The sequence below is a fragment of the Narcine bancroftii genome, chromosome 2, assembly GCF_036971445.1.
Source record: "Narcine bancroftii isolate sNarBan1 chromosome 2, sNarBan1.hap1, whole genome shotgun sequence".
Taxonomy (NCBI): Eukaryota; Metazoa; Chordata; class Chondrichthyes; order Torpediniformes; family Narcinidae; genus Narcine; species Narcine bancroftii.
Window position 1 is genome coordinate 11,716,634 of NC_091470.1, and position 12,083 is coordinate 11,728,716.

General features: G+C 54.7%; 1 protein-coding gene across 2 annotated transcripts in view; it reads right to left on the minus strand.

Annotated features, from left to right (window-relative positions):
• tgfb3 (transforming growth factor, beta 3) overlaps nucleotides 1-11,788 on the minus strand; it is a 36,535-nt gene extending 24,747 nt beyond the window's left edge. For both annotated transcript variants that reach the window (XM_069915849.1, XM_069915848.1), the window contains exons 1-3: nucleotides 11,283-11,788; nucleotides 2,720-2,880; nucleotides 1,643-1,772 (exon numbers count right to left, since the gene is read on the minus strand). In XM_069915849.1, the coding sequence (XP_069771950.1) occupies nucleotides 1,643-1,772; nucleotides 2,720-2,880; nucleotides 11,283-11,625 (634 nt within the window). In that variant the 5' untranslated portion in view covers nucleotides 11,626-11,788. The remainder of the gene's footprint in view (nucleotides 1-1,642; nucleotides 1,773-2,719; nucleotides 2,881-11,282) is intronic.
• Nucleotides 11,789-12,083: the final 295 nt, after the last annotated feature.

The following is a 12,083-nucleotide window of genomic DNA, read 5'->3' on the forward strand; positions in this document are numbered from 1 at the left end:
AGATCAGGAGAACACTGCTCTGCCTGGGAGAAGACTTGACAGAGTGGTAGACCACGGGTTGAGGAGGGGAAGAACCCTCACCAGGCTATGGGCTGCTGGAGACCTGCTCATGGGAACCTGGGATCTGGGAAGGACTTGATAGCAAGCAGGGCTCCCCAGGCACTGATAACTCCCTATTCATGCCAGGGGTTGGGCACCAGGGGTTAAGGAGGGAGATTCAGACCCGCCAAGCTCAAGGTCTCTGCTGAATTAGGCATGAGGCTGTGGAGTTGGAGGCAGCAGGATCCACAGACTCTCCACGGGACTCCCTTTTGCTTCTCTTTCTCATCTTGACAGGAATGCTGGACTGGTGGGGAGGGGGGGTGTGTGTTTGTTCACAGGGCAAATAACAGAAATGAAATCGTGCAATTTGTGTACATGACAAGAAATTATACTTGAAGCTTGACTTTAATGGGCCTTCCCTCAGCTGCTGACGTTCCAGAGATAACAACCCAAGTTTGTCTGACCTCTCCCCGTAATTTACTCCCTCTAAACCAGGCAACATCCTGCTGTAGTTCCTCTGTCCCATTTCCAAAGCCTCCACATCCTCCCAGTAATGGGGTGACCAGAATCACACACAGTATTCCAAGTGCAGCCTAACAACAGTTATATATCGCTGCAACATAACCTCCTTACTGTGACACTCAGTGACCCACTGAATGAAATCAAGTATATACTGCGCACTTTACCGTCCTATCCACCCACGTAGACACTCTCAATGAGCGATGGTCCTGGACTCCCAGCCCCCTACCATCAACTGCATACATTCACGTTAAATGTGATCTCCCAAAGTGCAACACCTAACACTTGTCCGGATTAAACTCCATTTCTCGTTTCTTCGCCTATATCCATAGCTGATCCCCATCCTGCTGCATTCTGTGATAGCCCCCTGCACTGTCCACAACTCATTGATATGTTCGTGCCATTGATGTGGACAGGGGAGTAGTCTCTGCCCCCTCCCCTAGTCTATGATCAGCCCCACTGTTCCAATATTGAGAGAGGTTATTATGTTGGCACATTATCACGGGCCGCACACTCCCACCCCAATACCACACACGGGCTGCACGATCTCACCCCAATACCACGCACAGGCTGCACGATCCCACCCCAATCCCACGCATGGGCTGCACAATCCCACCTCGATACAACGCGCGGGCTACACAATCCCACCTCAGTACAACCCGTGGGCTGCACAATCCCACCTCAGTACAATGCGCAGGCTGCACGATCCCAACACTGACAACGTTGTCATAACAAATGAACGTCAATACCCCAAAACCAGCAGAACCACACACATTCCTTGTATTGGTACTATTGTAAAATCCTTTCAAGGCAACTCTTCCAATGTGGTACCGTATGGACCTCCATCCCCTGGACGTCCACTGGGTTGAACTGAACACCAGCACCCAGGGTGACCAACATTGATCACTGTCCACTGACTCCCCCACGTGGCTCACTGTCCCCACCCAACGGCCCACCTGCTGTCCCCTCCAACTGTCCCGTCCCCTCCCACCATTCCCTCCCGTTGCCCACTGTCCCCGCTGCCCACTGTCGCCTCTGCCCATCCCCACCCCCCTGCTGTTGACCACTGATGAAGACTCACCCCGGTTAATGAGCCACTCCTTCACACTGTCGGTGACATCAAACGACACCCACTCGCTGAAACCCTTGGTGAGAACGACCTTCCCTGCAATGTACCGCTGTTTGGCAATGTGGTCATCGGGCTTCAGAATCTGACAGATAGACAAATGCAAACCTATTGATCAACATATCTCCCACGGGGACCAGAGCCTCCATCCTCCTGTCAAACACCTGGGTCTATCCCCTCCAAGCCACTGTCCAAAGGAGTAGAGAGAGGGGGGAGAAGGAGGGAGAGAAAGGGAGAAGGGAATGAGAGGGTGTGATGGAGGGGGAAGAGAGATAAAGGGGGAGAGGGGTGGTAAAGGATGGGCGGCTGAAAGAAGGGTGGCTGAGAGGGGAGGGGGAGAGAGGTAGGGGAGGAGAATGGGGGGAGGGGAAGGGGGTGGTAAGCAGGTGAAAGTGGGGGAGTGTGAGGGAAGTGGGGCAGAGTGAGGGAAGTGGGGCAGAGTGAGGGAAGTGGGGCAGAGTGAGGGAAGTGGGGCAGAGTGAGGGAAGTGGGGCAGAGTGAGGGAAGTAGGGCAGAGTGAGGGAAGTGGGGGAGAGTGAGGGAAGTGGGGGAGAGTGAGGGAAGTGGGGGAGAGTGAGGGAAGTGGGGGAGAGTGAGGGAAGTGGGGGAGAGTGAGGGAAGTGGGGGAGAGTGAGGGAAGTGGGGCAGAGGGGAGGGAAGTGGGGCAGAGGGGAGGGAAGTGGGGGAGAGTGAGGGAAGTGGGGGAGAGGGGAGGAGAGGGGAGGGAGAGAGGAGGGTGAGGGGTAGCGAGGGGGATGGTTGGGGTGGATAGGGAGAAAGGGAGAGAGGGTTGGAGAGACAGATAGAGGGGAAGGGGAGAGGGATGGAAGGACAAAGGGTGGAAGGGAGGAGGGGGTGGGATGGTGACGGAGGGAGGGGGTGGAGACATGGAGGGGTGGAAGCCAGAGGGGGAGTGGTGAAGGGATGTGGGGGAGGGATGGAGGGGGAGGGGCAGGAGGGAGGGATAGAAGGGGGAGGGCGATATGGGATCCCTGCCCCAGGGATTGCGAGATGCAGGAACAGGTTCCCTACCTGATAGACTTCGATCCTCTGCTCGGAGCGTTTGGCACTGATGTTGGGGACACGCAGAGCCCGGAATTCTGCACGGAAGAGACTAGAAACATTCCTCTCCATGGAGGAGACGTTGAATCGGAAAACTTTGGAAGTGATGCCTTGGGACGAAGTGACATCATCTGGAATAGAAATCCGAGCTCTCATCACCAGACGCCTCCCAGCTCACGACAACAGGAGCAACTCAGATATGGCCTACAAGTAACGTGTGAGACAAGTAGGAATCTGTTTGGCAGGCAGCCAGGAACTATAACGTCCAAAAAAAACCCAAATCCCTCATCCAGAGGTTTACATTGAGAACAATTCACACGAGTGGGTTGGTTACAGGTTGGGTCGTCAACCCAGGGCTAACACCCAGAATAAAGCATGAGAGAGGGAGAACGCAGGAACTGAGCAAAAACACAATGCTGGAGAAACTCAGGGTCCTTTATGCAAAGATAAAGATATCTAACCAATGTTTGGGGCTTGAGCCCTTTGTCAAGGTTTATACGATGCCTGCTGATATTTTCCAGACCCTGATGAAAGGGGCTGAAGCCCAAATCGTCGGTTCGGCATCTTTATCTTGGACCCACTGAGTTTCTGGAGCTTTGGGCTTTTACTACAATCATGGTGTCTGTGGACCTTCATGCTTTACCTCTGTGATACTGAGGAGCTTCCAAAAAGATCAGGGTGATCAAAGATTCCATCTGACCCAGATGGAATAGGCCATAGCAAACACCTCATCTCTGTCGAACATGATACACATCTGTCCAAACATCTCCTCCATCGGCAGCAGATCTATTGATCGGGTTCCCACACAACCTCATTCTCACATCAAACCTACACCTAGAGAGTGAGAGAGAGAGAGAGAGAGAGAGCACATTCCACTCCGTGGAAAAGCCCTGCTGGCTGAATAATCATTGCCTCCAATAACGTTGATAAATACATATCACGTCACTCATTCACGCGCGAGACTCCAAATAAAACAACAACTTTTCATGGCACACAGAGTAAAGACACGCGAGCTCAGCTATTGTAATTAACTGGAGAGGCAGTAATAGGCAGTGGGGTATCAAATACATACCAAACTCTCAGTGTCGCGCAGGGTGCTAATGTGTAACATACACCATCACACCCGGTAACGCATGGAGTGTTACTGTGTAATATATACTGACACACCCGACAATGCCTGGGGCGTTAATGTGTAATATACACCATCACACCCGGTGTCCTGCGGTTTGTCACTGTGTAATATACACCATCACGCCCGGCAACGTGCGGTCACTGTGTACAAAAGAGTCTGGAAAAGCAACCAACTGAAAAACCTCACAAAGATAAGCGTATACAGAGCCGTTGTCATACCCACACTCCTGTTCGGCTCCGAATCATGGGTCCTCTACCGGCATCACCTACGGCTCCTAGAACGCTTCCACCAGCATTGTCTCCGCTCCATCCTCAACATCCATTGGAGCGCTTTCATCCCTAACGTCGAAGTACTCGAGATGGCAGAGGTCGACAGCATCGAGTCCACGCTGCTGAAGATCCAGCTGCGCTGGGTGGGTCACGTCTCCAGAATGGAGGACCATCGCCTTCCCAAGATCATGTTATATGGCGAGCCCTCCACTGGCCACCGAAACAGAGGTGCACCAAAGAAGAGGTACAAGGACTGCCTAAAGAAATCTCTTGGTGCCTGCCACATTGACCACCGCCAGTGCGCTGATCTTGCCTCAAACCGTGCATCTTGGCGCCTCACAGTTCGGCGGGCAGCAACCTCCTTTGAAGAAGACCGCAGAGCCCACCTCACTGACAAAAGACAAAGGAGGAGAAACCCAACACCCAACCCCAACCAACCAATTTTCCCTTGCAGCCGCTGCAACCGTGTCTGCCTGTCCCGCATCGGACTTGTCAGCCACAAATGAGCCTGCAGCTGACGTGGACATTACCCCTCCATAAATCTTCGTCCGCGAAGCCAAGCCAAATAAAAAAATACGCACCGTCACGCCTAGCGATGCGCGGTTTGTCACGGTGTAATATACACCGTCACGCCTGGTGACGTGCGGTTTGTCACGGTGTAAAATACACCGTCACGCCCGGCGACGTGCGGTTTGTCACGGTGTAATATACACCGTCACACTCAGGGACGCGCGGTTTGTCACGGTGTAATATACACCGTCACGCCCGGCGACGCGCGGTTTGTCACGGTGTAATATGCACCGTCACGCCCGGCGACGCGCGGTTTGTCACTGTGTGATATGCACCGTCACGCCCGGCGACGCGCGGTTTGTCACTGTGTAATATACACCGTCACGCCCGGCGACGTGCGGTTTGTCACGGTGTAATATGCACCGTCACGCCCGGCGACGTGCGGTTTGTCACGGTGTGATATGCACCGTCACGCCCGGCGACGCGCGGTTTGTCACGGTGTAATATGCACCGTCACCCCTCGACTCTATACTCTATGGAGCATTTACAAGCAAAGGGATATGAAGCACCTATTTCAGTCCCAAGCCCTTCATCAATGTAACATAGAACACTACAGCACAGTACAGGCCCTTCAGCCCTTAATGTTGTGCTGGCCCACACAGTATATTCCTACCAACAAAAAAATTACCATCCCTCCCTACTTTGTAACTATCCTCCATCCATGAGTATGTATCCTAAACACCCCTAATGTTCTAGTCTCAACACCACCCCTGGCAAGGCATTCCAGGCACCCACAACTCTCTGTGTAAATAACTTACCCCTGATGTGTCCCCTAAACCTCATTCCCTTAACTTTCCACTCATGTCCTCTGGTGTTTGTTGATCTTGTCCTGGGAAACAGGTGCTGGCTGTCCACCCTATCTATGCCTCTCAGAATCTTGTCAACCTTTATCCTTCTTCACTCCAAAGAGAAAAGTCTCAGCTCTCCTAACCTTTCTTCATAAGGTTTCCCAATCCAGGCAACATCCTGGTGAATCTCCTCTTCACCCTCTCCATGGTTTCAACATCCTCCTGTAATGAGGTGACCAGAATTTAACACAATACTCTGTGTGATCTTACTGGAGATTTGTAAAGTTGCAACTTGACCTCTCTACTCCTGAACTCAGTCCCCTATTAATGAAGCCCAGCATCCCATAGGCCTTCATAACTATCCTATCAACCTGAGCGGCGACCTTGAGGGATGTATGGATTTGAACCCCAAGGTCCCTCTGTTCATCCACACTCTTAAGTAACCGACCATTAACCCTGTTCTCACCCTTCTGGTTTGTCCTTCACAATGCATCACCTCACACTTATCCGGATTGAACTCCACCTGCCACTTCTCTGCCCAACTCTGTATCCTGTTATATCCTCTTGTAATCTTCACCAACCTTCAGCTCCATCCACAACTCCTCCAACATTCGTATCATCCACAAACTTACTGACCCTACCTTCTGCCTCTTCATCCAGGTCATTTATAAACCTTCCCTTCACAAAGCCCCGCTGACTATCCTTGAGTAGACTGGATATCTCCAAATGCTCATAGATCCTGTCCTTAAGAACCTCACCTTATGTGATCAAAAGGCCCGAATCGCTGGTTCTCCTGCTTCGCTTCCTGTAGATGATGTATGATTTGGTGAGTTTCTCCAGCACAGTTATGCCTTGCACTACAATCACAGTGTCTGTGGACTTTCCTGTTGAAGTCCTCTGGCCTCAGTACACAAACTCCCTCACTCCACCTCTTGTTGCAGTACCTGCCCTCTCCTCCATTTGCTGGCAGCCTCAGCTCTTCTGCTAATTCCAGGGGCTCCCACAAGGCCTGGATTCAGTGCTTGCTGAGGTTCGGGAGCTGCTACAGGATGCAGTGGTCACAGCCTGACCACTCTCTTGTCTCAAGTGAAACATGAAAGTCTGTAGACGCTGTGATTGTAATAAAAACACACAGATGCTGCAGGAATTCAGCCGGTCTCGCAGCGTCCAGAGGAGGTAAGAATACATTACCAATGTTTCAGGACTGAGCCCTTCTTCAACATACAAGCAAAAAACAGGCAAGTAAATTTCAATTTCCCATCCCATTCCCTTGCTGACATGTCTGTCCATGGCCTCACGTACTGCCAGAATGAGACCGCTGCAAATTGGACGCCCCCCTGTTAACATCCACTTCCTCGGTTTGCATTAAACCAACCCCGCCCCCATCTTCATACCCCTGCCTCCTTTCCTCTGGATCTGCATCTCTTTCTCCCTGTCTCCTTTCACAGAGCCAAAATCGATTCGCCCCTTTCCTCGTATCATATCCAATTAACGTCTTTTGCCTCCCCTGCTCGTCCTTCACCTTCCTATCTCAGCCCTTTATTCACCTGCCAGCTTTTTACTCACACCTTGAGGAAGGGCTCATGGCGAAAATGTTGGTTATATATCTTTACCTCCTGTGGGTGCTGCAAGACCAGCCAAGTTCCTCCAGCATTTCTGTGTGTGCTTTGCACTCTGCCCTCCCTCCAGGTGGGAACCTGCTCCCTCTGCTGGTATCCAACCACACTGCAAGTTGTCCCAGTGCAGAAGGATCTTGCATCAGAGTTCTGGACACATCTTCCCAGTGAATGGGGAGTTCCTGTTGCTAAAAAACAGATGGAACACAGTGGGAAGCATACATTTCAACCCGGTAGAGCATAGAATAGAGATGGAGGCATAGGTCTGACACAAACTTGCAAACAGAAGGAATGCCACAATCAACACCCATTCTTTTAATCATGCAATCCCTGCTCTGGGAGTGTGTGATGGGACAGTAGAGAGGGAATGAACAAAGAGAAGCTGGAGGGACTCAGCTAGTCAGGCAGCATCTGTAAGGAAAAGTTATCAGTCACCGTTCTGGGTCAGCACACCTTGAGAAAACAGTGTGGAGGGAGCTTCACTCTGTGTCTGACCCTGGGAGCATATGATGGGTCAGTGCGGAGGGAGCTTCACTCTGTATCTGACCCCAGGAGTGTGTGGTGGGATGGTATGGAGGGAGCTTCACTCAGTGTCTGATCCTGGGAGAGTGTGATGGGACGGTGTGGAGGGATCTTCACTCTGTGTCTGACCCCAAGAGTGTGTGATGGGACGGTGTGGAAGGACCTTCACTCTGTGTCTGACCCCAGGAGTGTGTGATGGGACGGTGTGGAGGGACCTTCACTCTGTATCTGACCCCAGGAGTGTGTGGTGGGATGGTATGGAGGGAGCTTCACTCAGTGTCTGATCCTGGGAGAGTGTGATGGGACGGTGTGGAGGGATCTTCACTCTGTGTCTGACCCCAAGAGTGTGTGATGGGACGGTGTGGAGGGACCTTCACTCTGTGTCTGACCCCAGGAGTGTGTGATGGGACGGTGTGGAGGGACCTTCACTCTGTATCTGACCCCAAGAGTGTGTGGTGGGATGGTATGGAGGGAGCTTCACTCAGTGTCTGATCCTGGGAGAGTGTGATGGGACGGTGTGGAGGGATCTTCACTCTGTGTCTGACCCCAAGAGTGTGTGATGGGACGGTGTGGAGGGACCTTCACTCTGTGTCTGACCCCAGGAGTGTGTGATGGGACGGTGTGGAGGGACCTTCACTCTGTATCTGACCCCAGGAGTGTGTGGTGGGATGGTATGGAGGGAGCTTCACTCAGTGTCTGATCCTGGGAGAGTGTGATGGGACGGTGTGGAGGGATCTTCACTCTGTGTCTGACCCCAAGAGTGTGTGATGGGACGGTGTGGAGGGACCTTCACTCTGTGTCTGACCCCAGGAGTGTGTGATGGGACGGTGTGGAGGGACCTTCACTCTGTATCTGACCCCAGGAGTGTGTGGTGGGATGGTATGGAGGGAGCTTCACTCAGTGTCTGATCCTGGGAGAGTGTGATGGGACGGTGTGGAGGGATCTTCACTCTGTGTCTGACCCCAAGAGTGTGTGATGGGACGGTGTGGAGGGACCTTCACTCTGTGTCTGACCCCAGGAGTGTGTGATGGGACGGTGTGGAGGGACCTTCACTCTGTATCTGACCCCAGGAGTGTGTGGTGGGATGGTATGGAGGGAGCTTCACTCAGTGTCTGATCCTGGGAGAGTGTGATGGGACGGTGTGAAGGGATCTTCACTCTGTGTCTGACCCCAAGAGTGTGTGATGGGACGGTGCGGAGGGAGCTTCACTCCGTGTCTGACCCCCAGGAGTGTGTGATGGGACGGTGCAGAGGGAGCTTCACTCTGTGTCTGACCCCAAGAGTGTGTGATGGGACGGTGTGGAGGGACCTTCACTCTGTGTCTGACCCCAGGAGTGTGTGATGGGACGGTGTGGAGGGACCTTCACTCTGTATCTGACCCCAGGAGTGTGTGGTGGGATGGTATGGAGGGAGCTTCGCTCAGTGTCTGATCCTGGGAGTGTGTGATGGGACGGTGCAGAGGGAGCTTCACTCTGTGTCTGACCCCAAGAGTGTGTGATGGGACAGTGTGGAGGGAGCTTCACTCTGTGTCTGACCCCAAGAGTGTGTGATGGACGGTGTGGAGGGAACTTCACTCTGTGTCTGACCCCAAGAGTGTGTGATGGGACGGTGCGGAGGGAGCTTCACTCTGTGTCTGACCCCGGGAGTGTGTGATGAGACGGTGCAGAGGGAGCTTCACTCTGTGTCTGACCCCAAGAGTGTGTGATGGGACAGTGCGGAGGGAGCTTCACTCTGTGTCTTACCCCAGGAGTGTGTGATGAGAAGGTGTGGAGGGAGCTTCACTCTGTGTCTGACCCTGGGAGTATGTGTTGGGACGGTGCGGAGGGAGCTTCACTCTGTGTCTCACCCCAGGAGTGTGTGGTGGGATGGTATGGAGGGAGCTTCACTCTGTGTCTGACCCCGGAAGAGTGTGATGGGAAGATGTGGAGGGAGCTTCACTCAGTGTCTGACCCTGGGAGCATATGATGGGTCAGTGCGGAGGGAGCTTCACTCTGTATCTGACCCCAGGAGTGTGTGGTGGGATGGTATGGAGGGAGCTTCACTCAGTGTCTGATCCTGGGAGAGTGTGATGGGACGGTGTGGAGGGATCTTCACTCTGTGTCTGACCCCAAGAGTTTGTGATGGAACGGTGTGGAGGGAGCTTCACTCTGTGTCTGACCCCAGGAGTGTGTGATGGGACGGTGTGGAGGGATCTTCACTCTGTGTCTGACCCCAAGAGTTTGTGATGGAACGGTGTGGAGGGAGCTTCACTCTGTGTCTGACCCCAGGAGTGTGTGATGGGACGGTGTGGAGGGAGATTCACTCTGTGTCTGACCCTGGGAGTGTGTGATGGGTCAATGCAGAGGGAGCTTCACTCTGTGGGATTATGGATGATGAAAAGATTTTTTTACTTCCAAGTTAATCATACAATTTTCCAACACCTCTACTGCCAGATGTGAACCAGCTGATAACAGATCACTGTCGAGTTCCATGATTATTAAATGACTGCCTGTTGCAGATGTTGCTCTGAGCTCTGTCACCTTCCTGCCTTGTCACTGAATGAACCTGCACCTCAGGGTGCCCTGTCAGTGATGTCCCCAGTGGCTAGAACTTGCTGAGGTGCTCAGGCTGCAGTAGAAGGCACTGTTATGCCTGCACCAATAACCAATGCACCGGCACCCAGCACATTGGCATCATGTGACCCAATGAACCCTGACCTCTTGGCTGCTTCACTCCCCCTCATGACTGGCTCGGTACCCCACTCCCCGCCCTCCTTGGCTTGTGCTTTCAATAGAGGCCTTTCACTGCTGCTATGAATGCTGGGACTTTCCAGCCTCCATGACACTTGCCTAGTGCCTGGCATCAGGCAAAGTATTGGCAAAGCTGGGTGAACTATAAGTGGAGCTGTAGAACCAGTGGAAGGGAGAAGTGATCATTGTGGCTAGCCTCTCTTCATGGTAGACTACCATTAATGCTGTGAGGTGGGCTTCCTGCCATGCTCAACTTATCAGATGCCCCTCACCCATGTTCAGGACCCACAGCCCATTTCAGATGTGGGGGTTGACAGCCTTTCCTCATCCTTGGGACTTCCAGGCTGTTCTTATCCCTTATGTAAGGAGACCTGTCAGACCACTCCAGCCCACAGCCCGGCTTGGGACCCTGTCCACTCCAGTTGTGGGGATTCCAGTCCACAGCCTGGCTCAGGACCCTGTCCACTCCAGATGTGGGAATTCCAGTCCACTGCCTGGCTCAGGACCCTGTCCACTCCAGTTGTGGGGATTCCAGTCCACAGCCTGGCTCAGGACCCTGTCCACTCCAGTTGTGGGGATTCCAGTCCACAGCCTGGCTCAGGACCCTGTCCACTCCAGATGTGGGAATTCCAGTCCACTGCCTGGCTCAGGACCCTGTCCACTCCAGTTGTGGGGATTCCAGCCCGCAGCCCAGCTCGGGACCCTGTCCACTCCAGATGTGGGGACTCCAGTCCACAGCCCAGCTCGGGACACTGTGCAGTCCAGATGTGGGGACTCCAATCCACAGCCCGGCTCGGGACACTGTGCAGTCCAGATGTAGGGATTGCAGTCCACAGCCCCGCTCGGGACCCTGTCCACTCCAGATGTGGGGATCCATCCCACCCTGGCCCCGGCAGCGTCTCACTTACTGTCGACAGCGGGGCCGGGGATCATGTCGAACTTGTAGACCTCCTTGGCGTAGTACTCGAAGTCGGTGTTGTGGGTGAGGCAGCCGAGCTGGCGCTCCTGGGCCAGACCCTGCAGCAGCTCCCGGGTGCTGTTGAACATGGCCAGGACGTGCGGAGGCACCTGCTCTGGCCCGGGATCCTCGGGCGGGCTGGTGAAGCGCAACTTGCTGAGGATCTGCCCGCGGATCGCCTCCACCCGCTTCTTCCTCAGGTGCTCGGTGTCGGCCGTGGAGCAGGTGGACAGCGGCCGGCTCACGGCCACCAGGTCCAGGGCGGTGACGACCAGCAGCAGCCGGACACACATGGTGGAGAAGCAGCGTCAGACTTGTGCCGCCTCTTCGCCAACTTCGCAGTGCGGCTGCTCCGCTCCGGCTCAGCTGCGGCTCGGCTCCGGCTCGGCTCCGGCTCCTCCCCCAGCGTGTCCCAGCCCCGGGCTCCCCGCAGCCGTCGCCTGGCTCGCCCTCCGCTCTCTCGCTCGCCGCCTGCCGCTCCGGGCTTTTATACCAGCCCCAGTGACGCTGCGGAGGGGCCGGGTCAGCGGGACGGGACGGGACGGGACGGGACGGGCCACGGCGTCATCCCGCACCTGGGCGCCCACCGTGGATGCACCCGGGGGCGGCGAAGGGGGGGGGGGGGGGCGGCGAAGGGGGGGGGGGGGGCGGCGAAGGGGGGGGGGGGGGCGGCGAAGGGGGGGGGGGGGGGCGGCGAAGGGGGGGGGGGGGGCGGCGAAGGGGGGGGGGGGGGCGGCGAAGGGGGGGGGGG